This window comes from Poecile atricapillus, chromosome Z (assembly GCF_030490865.1).
Source record: "Poecile atricapillus isolate bPoeAtr1 chromosome Z, bPoeAtr1.hap1, whole genome shotgun sequence".
Classification (NCBI taxonomy): Eukaryota; Metazoa; Chordata; class Aves; order Passeriformes; family Paridae; genus Poecile; species Poecile atricapillus.
Window position 1 is genome coordinate 137,022,736 of NC_081289.1, and position 15,221 is coordinate 137,037,956.

Below are 15,221 nucleotides of genomic sequence, written 5' to 3' on the forward strand. Positions count from 1 at the left end.
AAAGTGTCAGGTTTATACAGAACAGTAACTTTAAACTCAAGTTTATAACAGAAGTAAAAGGTCTGTTGGCCAAGCTCTGTTAAACCACACTCCTCCCGCCTAACAGGAGTGAAACAATATAATGATTTAACACTGAGATCTAATAGGCATGTCTTGATCTCCTTTTAACCGTGGAAAAATATGTAAACACTTGTCATTATAGTCAGATTACACATAACATCCACTTGCCTCTACTCAAGTAACAAACATTACCAAACTCACTTTTTCCCCATCCTTAAGGAGTACAGCTTTCATAAATAGCTTCTCCAACCTAAGGAAAGGCAAACCAGATTCTGCTGTTCTGATGTTGAAGCTAGTAAACCACTGCAGCATAAAAAGCAGAAATTTGTCACATATGATAATCAACATAACGTTGCCAAGAACTGAAAATCCTTCATCAATTTTAGTTCAGAATCTGATCTTTTTCTGTTAGATTCTAGGTTGTTATATTAAAAAATACTATGTACTACAGAGGGTCATATTAGATGATTACAACAATCCATTCTGGCCTTATAACCATGGAGTTTCTAAGCAGTTAATCTCCTCAAAAACTCTCCTACTAAAATGGAGCATACACAGACTCCACTTATTTAATTTGACAGGTCAAAATCTAATAAAATTCTGCACATGCAGCAAGTTATACCAGGTAGGAAAGGCTGAGATAAAACTTCTGTTTCATGTCCATTTTTCCCTCCCTACTAATCCATATCCATGTTGCATGCCAAATTCAAGTTACACACTCCAAGTTCAGGTTCAGATCAGGAGCTCAAGATTGAGGGATGTCTAAACCACAAAATACTGAGAATTTCATTTAAAACCATGACTACTAATCTACAAAACGGCATTATGATTTCGGTAAGGTTAGAAATCCCAAATCCAAAAACAAAGGCAATCTTGGCTTTCTAGTAGTTTATGACCTCTCTAACTCTCAAAGACGAACCACATGAAGCATGAAAAGGCCACACAATCTCCTGAAGAACACCACCTGCTTGCCTTTCAAGAAATCTTACAACAAAGAATAACACATGAAATTTGGAAGGGGAACAAAAGAGGAACAACAATTTTCTACAATGTGTGTAATAGTTTACTCAGCAGTCAAATTCCTTCCTCACACAAAGCTGACAAACTACCTTGGCACCATGTGTATGGTACTCCTGGACCTATAGGAAGAAACAATTACCAAAGATTTCCACAACAAGGGTTTGTAGCTCTCCAGTGTGTAATTGCAGCCACAACACTCACTCTACAAGGACTTTGTTTGCAAAGGACTGAGGTTGTTGGAACAGAAGAGCATGTGATAACTACAGTGAATAATCACACGTACTGAAAATGTGAAGTCCCTGGATATTTTCTGAAAACTTGTTCTGAAGTTTATAGAAGTCTTTAGGAAAGGAAAACGTCCCTAATAGGTTTTTTCCTAGAAATTCAGTATTTACATATTCATCAGCTTTATGTAGATTATCATATGTGATGAATTTCTGCTTTTTATGCTTTTGTGCTTTACTAACTTTAGCATCAGAACAGCAGAAGTTGGTGTGCCTTTCCTTAGATTGTAGTCCTTGCCCTTCCAGTCCTTCAGGATTGGGAAAAACGGAGTTTGGTAATGACACTGGACAAAAGCCCTACTTATCCATCAGAACAGGTTCCAGGTGATGCAGTTCCTTCACAGATCTCTTCACCTTATCCCAACATGCCTGAATCCTTGGCACAAGGACTGCAGCATTGTGCTGCCACAACAGCTCAGAAACACGAAGGCTTTCACGGGCCGCCACACTTAGGTCCGGATCCAAAATCCTTTCAGCAGATGCCAGCAAAGACAACAGCAGGTTGGTTATATGGTGCAGTTTTGTCTGAACAGAGCGGCAGCCCAGAAGTGAAGGGATAAAGCATGTTATTTTTATTTTTTAATGATTTTTTTTTTTAAACTGAGTATTACTACACTGGCCTGAGCAGAGAAAATAAAAATGTGCCAATACTCAGAAGCATAATTCTGCAGTTTTTTTATACCTAATAATTAGGTCTCCATGGTGGAAATATTGGCGTCTGTTTAGCAGAGCATTTAGGTTGTAAAGATTTAAGAGAGTTAAGTCACAAGAGCTTTAAGTAATACGGTTAAAACCAGTATTCCTTAAAGGGACACAGTCAAGGCTTGAAGCCAAACTTCTTTCCAAACTCGCCAACAGTTTTAGGCTAGAGATTATCTTGAACACGACACCTCCTCTTATCCTTCATCAGACAAGGCATCCCAGTCCAATTCACTTTCCATTTATACAGTATGTTCAACTGCAAGGAAGAGCATCAAGAAACTGAGGTCAGCACAAAGCTGCTGAAACACCACACCTTCTCTACGTGTTTTAATGCTTTGACTCCACAGAAGCAGGCAATACGAAAGGGAACAAAATCGGGATTTTTAATTCCTTTAACACAGCTCCTACCCCATGCACCCTGTCCAGCAGTTTTAAGATTTTACAAATTTAAGTGTGGTCAGCAAAAGTAAATCCTGCAAGCAAGGCATGCAACATTTATTCAAACCTCACACTGCCCCAGTTTAATTTTCTCTCAGCAGCAGGTTTCCACAAACTGAACCTCCCTAAGCATATGTTTCCATGTTGAACGCATGGACTCACCTCACATACAGTTCTGTCCAAATCCCAACCCAACAAAAAGATGAACATGCACCTGAGAGCAGTATGCCAGAAAGAACATAAACTAAGTCACAACCATAGGCTGACAGTATTCCCTTTCATTTTTAGGATGTCACATCTAGCGATCAAAGAAGCAGCATACCTGCCACTACTGTGCTCTGATTCCTTGCCACTGTCCACAAGAGCAGAACATGAATCCAGACCATTATATGGTGCTTAGTAAATTCAACCAGCTTAGTAAATTCAACCAGTCAAAAGAATTCCTCAGCTGAGTACTTATCATCGTCTAACTTGATCATCTAACCACAGCTGGTCTCTTGCACTCATGCTACACAAGAAGGGAAAGGCTGCTAAGACCAGTAAGTACTCAAAATTTTGGTATTTTCAAGTGTAATTATTCAATTATTCTAAGTTCGTAATGGGGAAAATAACTTAAAAGGACAGTAAGAAATCTGTTTTGAAAGCCTGGTGACAGATGTCTCAGCTGTTTACAATGCACCAAGTAAATCACATTTGCATCTTTTCATGAAATTATCAACCAGAGATTTCTCATTTTAACTTTTTTTTTTTTTTAATCTGGATTAGACTTGAAGTTTTCTTCCCGGCTGAAATAGACACATAGAGATGCACGTAGTGTATTTCATAAAGTATTTAGCTGAAATCTGCTCATTATAGAAGACAACATTACTCATATAAAGACAGTTAAACAGAGAAATGTGGAAGAGTTCATATGCCTGCCAGTATTTCTTCAGTTCTTTCAAAATTTGCAAATAGCATTCCAGCTCAGTAACTGTTAAGCAGTAGAACAACTATTTTGGATCACCACTCCAATTTTCTTCTATAAAACAATTATTAAAGTATTAAACTATTAAATGATAGTTACCCACAGTAGCTGTGATCAAATCAAATACAACATGGACTGTCCAAAAACAATCCCTAGCAATACACAAGGGACATTTCAGAGGGAGTTAATTTCATAAAGTTGAGAGTAATTACTACCAATTGACTGAGAAGAATAAATGCAAATCAAAACTGTCATAATCAGATTCAGGAATCATTTATTAGGTGTTTTCCAAGGGACCAAAAAGCAAGAAGGACAGCTGAATTACATTCCACCTCAAAGAGCTATAAAGCCATAGTAAAATACAAGAAATAAACTGTATTGACACAGGTTGTGTGGCCCAAGATGTAGGAAGTTAAATGCATGGATAAGCAAGAGAGTTAAACTTAACAAAATATCTGGGTAGATACAAAACACCAACAATGATATTGCCCTCCCAACTCATCAGCTGATTTAACTGCTAATGGTGAAAAAGCACTAAGCATCCAATAATCTTTTGCCCCATGCTCAGGAAGAAGCATGCACCTGTGAGATCAGGTACTTTCCAGCTCATGACAAATTAAGATAATGTTAAGCATTCAATGTGCAAGTGATAGAAGTCAGAAGGTGTAGAAAACTGCTACTCATATGTCACTAATCTGTAGCCCAGTGACCTTTGTTTTAAATATATCCAGAGAGATTAGAAAAGAGGCTCCAAAAAGAGCAGAGTATGACACCAACGGTGACACTCAGAGCACACCTGTAGGAGGTCAGGTACTTACAGATCACCGAGCATTCCAGACAAATGTCTGTAATGTCTAGGCAGTTACAGTTCTGGAAAAAAAAAGATTCCTACTAGTCAGCACCGGCTTGGAAAGACTGATCCAAACTGTACACACAAGGGATTTTTGGAGACACACAACTTACTTAGGGTAGAAGAGTGTCTCAATAATGTGTAAAATGACATCATATGGTGGGTATCCACTTAAACAGCAACAGATAGCCACTTGAGAGGCTGGCCATGATCAGTGGTGTTTCCTGTTCCAAATGCCTGCTATATTTCACTGCTTCTCAGCTGGGCATTTGCCATTTATACACAAAACCTAGCAGGATACAGAAGGCAGTCAAAAAGCAAATAATAAAAGCAGAATTATGCACAGCAGCCTAGTCAGGTATAAGGAGGACCTAAGAGAAAAGAAAATACATCTGAAATTCTGCCAGATGCAAAGAGAGCTGATCCAAACACACAGGATATATTCCTGTGGAATAGGAATCCACATCACAGAAAGCATCTACCAAATTTTACAGGTGACAGTATACAAGCAAAACATTACTTCATCAAAGCTCTTCACAAACATCGCTAAAGCAGGAACAGATAAGCAAACACCAACAATGCAAGTAAAGCAGATTTTAGTTCTCTATTTAATAATTATGAGACCAACACAATAATTTTAAAGGTAATTTTCACTACTATACAAACTTTAGAAGTACGGTCAGAAAATAAAGGCAGCAAAGAAAAGCAAATTCAAGTGCTAAAGAGAAACCTTTTAAACTCCTGATTCCAGAAATCGTCTATCAAACAAGAGGAAAGAACTGCAAGCTGCTTACATACACTTCCACACCAAGAAAATGCCAGGTATTAATCAGTAAACTCTATATTAAGAAAGAGACAGAGTTAGTGAAGACCCTACACACTTTCACAGCAGCTACAAATCTCTTTGCAAAACCACACAGGGAATTACCAGAATGAAAAAGCAACAGAGAAAGAGCTACTAGACACATCCCTCCAGCTCAAGATTTCCTGGAAGAGCAGCAAGAACAGCTTTTACTAAGTGATTAAAATATTTTTCAAAACACCCAGTATAATTTGACCACAAGGCACAAAAACAATATGCAGGAAGAAATTTCAAAGGAAATTTATAGGAAGATGATTTGCCATCAGACGTACACATTTCACATACATTCAAGTCAAGCATTTGAAATAAGGTCCTGGATTAAAAAAAGCAGTTTAATTTGCTTGGACCTTCAATGCTGCTGTGTAAGCTGCAACTAGATCTTGGACTGCTAGGAGTTTAAAATTAACTTCTTTCAGCATTTAGATTAAATGCAGCACTTCGTTGCATATTAGAAGAGTATGCTAATAACAACTTTAACAAGTTAGGCCTGGCAGATCCCAGACTGAAGGACTCAGCTCAGAGTACACCATGAGAGCAAAAAGGAAGCAGACACCATTCAAATTAAGGGAGCATCTCTGTACCTTTCATCCCACTGCAAAATACAGGGAGGTTTCAAGTAGCCCCCTAAATAACTAAAAAGTAGATTCCACACCATTTGTTGAAACTTGCAGTAACAGTGCCCAAAGCTGAAAGAGTGAGGATTTTAAACAGGCAATCAAATGATCACCTGTGCATCAAAAGCCAGCGTGTTTTGCAGGTTTTACTGAAAAACAGAAAAAGCTAGAAATCTTAAAAGTTCTCTCCAATTACAGCTTTATAAACCTCAAACTTAACTCTCAAAACAAAAATGCTCTTTTAGTAGAGAACACTTCTACCTTAGCCTTATTACCCAAATTTCTAATGCTCTCTATTTTGTTCCAATACTACAAGCTACCTAGACTGGTAGCTTCCTGACTAAGGACAACTAGAGAAACGGAGTTCATAATAGTCACACAGCAAATTCTAAATGAATCATGTTATTTTAACATCCTACTGTCATAACCTTGCATTGCTGCTAGTACTTTTAATGTCCAATTCTCTTTTTCATCGTTTTGACCTACAAAAAGATGGGCAGGGTTTTCTTTTTTCAGTTCTACAACCATTTCAGAATACTGTCACAACAGAAAACTGGAGGCACTGCATTCAGTCTTAAAGAGAACACTGAGGTAAGTTGAGGCCATTACAACAAGGTGGGGAAAAATCCTTTAAAGGGAAGTTCCTGACACTTGACTACTTGTAGGTATAGGTATTTCTGAGTACTCCCCAAGACTGAACATGTTTTAATTTCTGTTATCATTACCATCACCATCCATTTCCATTTTCCTTCTTTGCTTCTTTCACTCTGATGTCAACACAGTTCAATTCAGTACTGGAACTCAAATTTTGCTGGCAATACAGGGATGGATGGATAAGTTCTCCGAGAGGTATTCCAGCACTTCAGCTGTTTCGACAAAAATGTCACAAGCTCTTCTAATTCTTCAGAGCAGCCACAAGATACACATTAGGCAAACAAAAAAAAAATCATTCCTAACCTCCAGACAGTGTCATTTCACAAAGCAGCCAACCTGAAATTCTAGAGCGCAAGAGCTCACCCAAGTCATTCTGGCAACTCTGGCAGCCCAGACTCACAGATACTGTGGGTAAAGCCTCAAGACAAAAGCACATTACACTAAAGCACTATGAGTTCATGGGACTAAGTTGGGTCATGTGCACAGGGATGAGGGAAGAACCCCACTGCCAACATCCTTGGCATTAATAATTATCAGGTAAAGCAGGTAGGTCAAGCAGTTTGGAATACAGTGGCAGCGAAGACACAGCCTAAGCTGCTATGAAGCAGAGGCAAGAAAAACTAGAAGAGAACCATCAGTCTTGAGGACAGCAAGGGCTGGGGACAAAGTAGGATGCAACAGAAGTGAGCAAGTGAAAGGGCATGAAGTATATGTCAGGACAGTGACAAACAGAGCCAGTGACCGGGTGATCCAGCCTTAGCAGGGTCCCCTTTGCTATGACCCCTGCAAGCTGTGCTGAGACAGCAGTTATTCCCATCTCCAAGTCAGGACACAGGAAAGATCAGGAAAAGAAATTTTACCTAGTTGAGAAGTGAGGTAAAATCAACAGTTACAAGAGAAAGCCAAGAAAGTTAACAATGCAAGACTGATGTGAAAAACTAGACTGCTTCCCTGGGATTAGTTTGATTTAATATGTGCTATTTTCTCAAATACAACACTAAATGCAAACTAATAAAGCAAACTATGCCAAGAGAAGATTATCAGACATAATCCAGACACAGCTGCTTTGAACAGGAGTGTATGCAACCTCTCTTGCACTTAAGCAGTGGAATCAAAATACGAAGAAGTCTCCTAAAAGCCTCAATCATGTAATATTCAGGAATTTTTTTCTCCTTCACTTCACTTACACTCATTGCATATTTTTCTGCTTCAAAAGAATCCCTTAATTTACTCCTATAACAGCCCGTTACCACTGGCTTATTTCACATGTCCCCTGAACAGTTGCAGACAAGCCCAGACACACAATTCCTCTGAGCTTAGATTTTCTGTCAGGTGCTTCCTATTTCTATGGCAGATATAGCTCAATAATCCTGGAAAAAAACAAAACAGAGAAAACAAAATACACCAAAGAAACAAACAAAAAATGCTACATAACAAAATGATGACAAATAAAACAAATAACAAATCAAAACAAATAAAGAGGAAAAAAGAAAAAAAACCACACACACAGAGAAAATTATTTGCTCTCCAAGAAGGTAAAAAAAAATGTAGCACTCAACATGACATCAAGAAGCCATATATGCTAGTTGGTCTTTCAGGAACAAAGGCAGCACTCAGACATGTTTGGTCACAAACACTGAGCACTGTTTTAGATTAGCAATTCATTAAAATACTATTAATGTGTGTAATTAAAGGGGGGTGCAAAATAAATCAATAAATTAAAGCACTATCCTTCTCACAGCCAGGCTTCTTAGGACACTGACATTTAGGGCTTTTTCTACATTTTCCTTTATCTGTAAAACTGCAATCCAATGCTATTAACAGCGTCCCAATCACCTACATTTATTCCATGAGGGTTTTTATTGTCTTTCTTTGTTAGTCTCAGCTCTACACTATCCAACCCCACACTACTATGTAGTCTTACATGTGTACCATTTTGAATAGAAAAAAAACCAGCTTTTTCAACTTTCTTACTAACAACTAACTGCTGTCTCAAGATCAGTTCATTTCAGTGAAAAGGTAAAAGAATCAAGAAAAGTGGCATTTGTTTGTCTTTTTTTTTAAAGTGACAATAAAGCCGCCTTCTCCTTGCCTCGGTTGTTTTATCTCAGCTCCTGGTATCTGTTTTGTTTTTCAGGCTGCTCTACCTCAACATACTTCCATTTCATGTTAGATGGTTGCTACTCATCAGCTGATCTCATCAGCTCATCCTTTCAGTCATGCCTATTTCAGAAAACATGTTTCTTGATGTTTAGTAAATTGACTACATTCTGCAATCTTATAATAAAGTTGCTCAGTATCATCTATTTAAATGAATGCTGGTGTCTTCTACTGCCTTCACACAGCAGATGGAAATGGAAGATAAAATTTTCACAGTAATTCTTCACACACAGCCACCAGCCACCTCAAGTTTCTTCTTTAGCTCTTCACACAACCAAAGAATAAATCAAACAAAAGTGCATCACTCCAGGCTCCTGAAATGCTTTTGTCCCAAAAACTCTACAGATCAAGAATAAGCACCTTGAAAAGAGAAGACACTTTCAGCAACTCAATCATTCAGTTCATGTTCTTTCATTATTACTCATGAACGGTGTGTAAATACATTTTTAAGACAATCAGCCTCAAGCGCATCAAACTCACGTTTATTTAAAGGTCACTGAAAACATTTTGAGGATGAACCACCAAAAAGAATAAAAAACCACCTGTAACACATATAAGCATCCTTCTGCTAATAAGACCCAGCTTCAATGAAGAGATTTTGGCAAACCCTCAAAATGGGCTAGACAGGTCTGCGCTTCACAGTCTACAAAGAAGTGTCCTAAAAGCATATTTAAGATAAACTTTGCACTTGCACTTATGCACCTCTCCTAAGCCCTTAAACACAACATGTGTTTAATAAAAGGCTGGAACTTAATTCAGAAAAACACTCCCCAAAAACAGCGTTCTCCCCAAAATAACACATCTCAAGATGCTCTAGCTGGAGGTCTTACACCATCCCCGACACAGGGATTTTCACTCAAAAGGCTGACGAACAGCTGGATAAGGAGCTGTTACCAATAACCCCGCGTGTGTGTGTGTGTGTGTGTGTGTGTGTGTGTGTGTGTGTGTGTGTGTGTGTGTGTGTGTGAGTGAGTGTGTGTGAGTGAAAGAAGAGCTGAACTGCCAGCAGTACCAGTTTTTTTATCATTCCTGGCAAAGGAGTTGAGAACATTAAAACTACACTTTTAAGCCGCAGGGCACGGCTGCGCTCGGGGACGCCCTGTGACCACGGCGTTCAGTGCAGGGAGACACGTCCCAGTAGCGTGAGCCCTGGCAGATGGTTCCCCCCCAGGGATTTCTTTATCGTTATTTTTTAGCACAAGGCAGCAGGAAATAGAAAATCGGAGACAGCAATATAATCCATTGCACAGAGAAAGTGCCGGCTTCCCGCAACCTGTTCAGCAAGGGGACGAGGCTCAATAGCAGGATGAGGAGGTAATTAGGAATGTATGTGAAATAACAATGCATGCTTTAAAGCGAGTATAGGGAAGGAGTGACAGCAGCCTGCTTCCTGCCCGCGCCGTTCACTGGGCGATTCAACTCGTGTCCAAGCCAACTCCCAAAGTCAGCCACGGCTCCTCACTGCTCCCGGGGCTCCGGACCTCCCCGGCCGGGACTGCCGCTCCTGGACCCGCACCTGCTCCCTCGCCATGCGGCTCCTCCCGCCCAGGGGTGCAGGTGGCGGCCCGGGCCGCGGCCGCCAGCGGTTCAGCCGGGAGGCACCGGCACGCCCGTGCCCGCTCCAGGGAGCCTGAAACCCACTTCATCCAGGACAAAGCCAAACCCTACCCAGGCGTGTCCCCCCTCTCCGCCGCCCCGCTCACCTCGCACGCAGAGCAGCGACATGGCGGCCCCGGCAGCCGCCCCCGGCTCTCCTCATGCCGCCCCGCGGACACCGGGCGGCGGCGGCGCCTCAGCCGGGGCGGGGCCGTCCCGCCGGGGCAGGGCCGAGTGACGACGGACGCGTCAGGGGGAGCCGGCGGGCTGCGCTCGGGCACGGGGCTTTGCTGTTTAGCCTCTCTTCAGGCTATTGTCTCACTCCCGAAAGATGAGGGAACTTGATGGAAGAGGAACGCCTTGGGTGCGTGTTCGCTGGAGGGTTTCACACCTGTCCTGTGCTCGGACCGGTTCTGATGTGCTAATGTAAGAATTATGGTGAACGTGTTGAGAGGGACCCTTAGGGATCACCGAGTCCAGCTCTTCGCCCTGCACAGCTCACCCCAGAAATCCCATCATGTCCCTGAGAGCATTGTTCAGACGCCTTTTGAAATCTGTCAGGCTTGGTGCTGTGACCACTTCCCTGGAGAGCCTGTTCCGGTGCCCAACCACCCTCTTCTGGGTGAAGAACTTAATCCCAAAATCCAACTGATACCTCTCCTGACACAACTCAGATCCTGTCACTGGTCACCGGAGAGAAGAGATCAGTGCCTGCCCTTCTGCTTCCCCTCCTGAAGAAAACTGCTGTAAGGTCTCCCCTCAGCTTCCTCCAGGATAAACAAGGCAAGTGACCTCAGCCACTCCTCATATGGCTTCCCCTCAAGGCCCTTCCCCATCTCCACTGCTGATGAAGGAGTTCAACTGATGATGAAGAATCTCGACTGACGCACAGCAACAACCATCTGTATCTCCCCACGTGGAAAAAGCCATAAGCCAACACTTAGGGAAAAGCAGGACAAGCAGATGTGATTACTGTGTCCTAAAGCCCTCCCTCAGTACCCTTCCAACTACAATGGCCAACCAGCTCTGAGGGTTTCCAGAACCTGATATGTTTGTGTGGTTGGTAATATCCAGTCCATCTCTCTTATCTAGTCTATATCTGCTTATCTAGTCTGTCTCAGACTCCTCCAAAGCTTGCATCCTCTTCTGATTGGGCAGCTCACAGGCCAGCTGCCTGTTGCAGAAAAGATTCCTGAGGTGGTTTCCCTTGAGCCCAGTTCTAGCAGTTTTCTCTGATTGCCTCTAATGCTTTTAGTGCTGCTTCATCCCAAGCTATAAATAGCCATAACATTGCAGAATGTGCTTCTAGTTCGAAACAAAAGATCCAGTAAATAATTTCTGAAATTGAAGCTCAACAGCAAAATGTCATATGATGTGATTGCTATGCCATTAATATTTAGAACAACTCCAAAGTCTGCACAGATTGTGAAGGACAAGACTCCTAATTGGGTTTCAAAAACAAACCAACCTTCCCAAGGTTGACACCTAGACAAGGGAGATTTGGTTTCTGCACAGTAGATTATTCTGCCTTTATGTTTGCTGCCCAGAAGTGCATCAGTGAAGGGAATGTGTTAAAAACATATGTATCTCTGAGACACCAAGAAGAACCACTTGTAAGGATAAACCATGGTATTCCTGCAAACAATCAACCAGACTGTGTGCTAGAGGTGTTACCAAAGGCAGACTCAAGGGACTGGGAACACTTCCACTTAGCAGTGTGAATGGCAACTGTCAGTGCAGGGAGCTGCAAGTGCCAGCACTGAGGCAATCAGGAAAGAAATCTCCTCTTCTTGCCCCTGAAGTGGCTTCAGTGCTGCTGAAATGCTGCTAGACTCCTCAAAAGCTCTGATTTGCTTCTCTATGGGTTCATCACATGTAGTAGCAGCAGCAGACTCTAAAAGCTCCAGCACACCCGACTCTGCATTTTGGCAGTACATCATCCAAGCCTGCCCCACCCGTGAGCTGGGCACCTCACTGACTTTCCAGTTAACTTGAAGGGAAATTAGTGTTTCTCTCTGTAAAGTCCACTATTACTTGTCTCCTATGTGTCTCAGGGTAGAGTACGAGATCCCTGGCCTTTCCAGATCTCTGTTGCTTTGCATTTCCTCAGAGCTTTTCATCAGCAAAAGGTGTGCTCAGGGGTCCCTGAGCTGTCCTGATGCTTTTCCTTTCCTGTCTTCTTTGCAGCCTTGTTGCAGACAAAGTCCTTTGAACTGTGCATAAGCTAATTTCTGCCACAACCACACAATCTCATCATGACTGCTCTCCTCCCTTTACTGGGCCCCATTGCGCTGCCTGTCCTAATTTAAAAATTAAAACATTCAAGGCCGTAATTGTCACAGACTGCGTCACATGGCACCTGGTACAGCAAGTCCCTCTCTTGCCCACAGCTTGTAAATGCTACCAGAATAGGGAAATTATCTCATCAAGGGCAGATGATGTCATATGCATTTTAAAATCGGAGTAATGTGCTACTAGCAAGCGTAGCAATTAAGTAAGTGTCTTGTAGCTAGGATGAGATCTCTTACCACCAACAGTAACAGTGAATGCTGGGATTATCACAGATGTTATGGTTTCCCTGTAGTTCTGATGTCTGATTAGATGTGTATATTTTACAAGTCTTTGTCTAATCAAAAGAAATCATTTGTACTTGTGTGTCTGTCCATCCCACCTATTCTTTCCATCTCAGGCTGGAAGAAGGATGAAGTCATTTCTGCAAAACTTTTGCAAGGTAGAGTTACCTTTTCCTAAATTATGCTTGCTCTTTGAAATCAACTTCCTTATGTTTTCCCAGATTAAATGGATGGATCCAATGGATCTTGCTCTGTTATTGTTTCTAGTTCTTCCTCTGGACATTGTTGTCATAAATACAAAAAATAGCTTAGTGATAGAAAAGCTGCAGTAGAATGGAGGGGGGGAACCCAAGTTCTGTGCTGTTCTCAAGCTATTAAACGTGACTGGTCTTTCCAGGTTTGTTTCTAAAAATCCAGAAAAGGGAGTGCCAAGTTCACAAATGCTTAACTAGAAGCAAAGCCCTAAAACCTGTTGCAGCAGATCAGATCTAAATAGTGCAGCTGACAGTGTGTTCTGGTAGCACAGGCAGCACACTTCATCAGCAGTGTACTTTTTTTATTGGAGAGGTCTGCTGAATTAAGGAGGAAAAACGCAGTGCAGCAAGCACACTACGGTAACTTCCATACACACTGAGATTATCTGCCTTCTTGAACAAAAGGTACTCTGCAAAATAAAAACAGAGGCATCACCATCAACTCCAAAGTGACATCTGATTTTTTCACTCACTGCAGAGCAAGAGTTAATTTTCTCTGGCTACTCAGACCTCAGCCATTGGTCTCAGCTCACCTGCTGTTGAATAGGAAAGTAATAAATGGGTGATACTCCAGTCACTGCAGCTTGCCAGATGTTTTATACCTGTCTGTTTGCTGTAGTTTCCCTGTTCAGAGAGTAATATTATAGTTATATTTGCAGTCTACATGAACTGTGTTTGTTTCTTCTCTTCTTGTTCTGCATTTTTTTGAGTTTTGTATTTATGGCTAGAGAATGGGTCAAGCTGAAGGTTAGTGTGCAGCAAACCCACACGGGCTTTATTTTAAATGAAAGGGTTTAGATCTGTTAAACCATTTTTACTGTTACGCAACTGACAAAAAAAAAAATCATCTCAGACCTGGTTTTTGGAGCTAAGCTCTAAAGATAAGGAAAAAAGCTTTTAATTTACCCTATGACATTTGGCAGGAATTCAGTGCTGAATATAGACTAAGCAGTTGATTGATATTCTGATATTGGGAGGCAGTCCTCAGATTTATTTGGCTGTAAAATAATAGGCTGCTGAAACAGCTTTCACTGGTATTTCTGATCAATTTCTTTATTAATAAAATGTAATATTTGCACAATCACTAGATCTCTTTCACAACCCTGTGTGGTGCTTTACCTGTGTGCAGGACATATTTGAATAACATCTTGAAATGCACCCATTCTCTGGAATGGATTGCAACCTAAAGTCAGGGCACTAGCTAAAAATCACCACAGACATGTACAGGGAAACAGCCTGCCGTCCTCTCAATTATACATGAACTATAATGTTGCTTTTAAAACTCAAAGATGTTCAAAAAAATTTAAAGGCTGGGGAATGGATAGGACTTCTCCACCTGTAGAACAGCAAGGTGGACAGGGCAGCAGCCCTACCAAACAAGCAGAAAACTTTGGGCTGCAGCTTGGAACATCCTCTTTCCAGTGTCCCAGTCTTGTCCTTTCCTAAAGATTGATGACATCTGGTAGTGACAGTGGTCTGGCAATTTGAGGCATTAATCAGTGGCTTAATTTTAATTGCCTCTTGAAGCAGAGCCCCTCCAACTGTCCTGTCCACCCACAACTGTGCCACTGAAGTCCCTGTACTGAGCCTTTCCTTTTGACATGCTGAGGAACTCTGTGCAGCTATTTAGCTTTCCTCCCTGTGCAGCATGACCACTTGGGCTGGCTTCAGCTTTTGTGCCTTAATTCTCCACCCACAAAATTGAGATAGTGATAATTTTTTAAGGAAGGAGGTATTAAAGGGTGTCCTGATTTTAAATACATTAGGGATGATGAGATGCATGGACACTGTCACCACATAACCATTTAAAACAGCACAAAGTGATCTGCCATCTTTTAGATTACAAATGTGTGTTCAAAAGGCTGGAGAAGCAAGAGGGATCCTTTCATCTCAGGGAAAAAACCCTCTACATGTGAGCAGCTTCCATGGGAACTGATCTTTTAATTACAGCTGCTCTGCAGAAAAGTCTTTCAAGTGCTTATGACAGAGTTGATAGAACTGAATGCATTTCTCATACAATTATTCCAAGCATCCCAAACATGGCATTTCTTGATCACGTTGAGGCAGTTTGTCCTTGAGCAACACAGTAGGATTATGCTGCAGACCACACCCAGAGCTACACACATGTAGTTTGGGTCTTTGTCCAAGCAGTGAGCAGCAAAGGGAGCAAACCAGGGTCTTTATGAAGCA

At 41.5% G+C, this 15,221-nt stretch overlaps 1 protein-coding gene across 1 annotated transcript in view; it reads right to left on the reverse strand.

Annotated features, from left to right (window-relative positions):
- UNC13B (unc-13 homolog B) overlaps positions 1 to 10,397 on the reverse strand; it is a 207,796-nt gene extending 197,399 nt beyond the window's left edge. The window contains exon 1 of the mRNA XM_058864730.1: positions 10,312 to 10,397. Coding sequence (XP_058720713.1) covers positions 10,312 to 10,333 — 22 coding nt within the window. The 5' untranslated portion in view covers positions 10,334 to 10,397. The remainder of the gene's footprint in view (positions 1 to 10,311) is intronic.
- Positions 10,398 to 15,221: the final 4,824 nt, after the last annotated feature.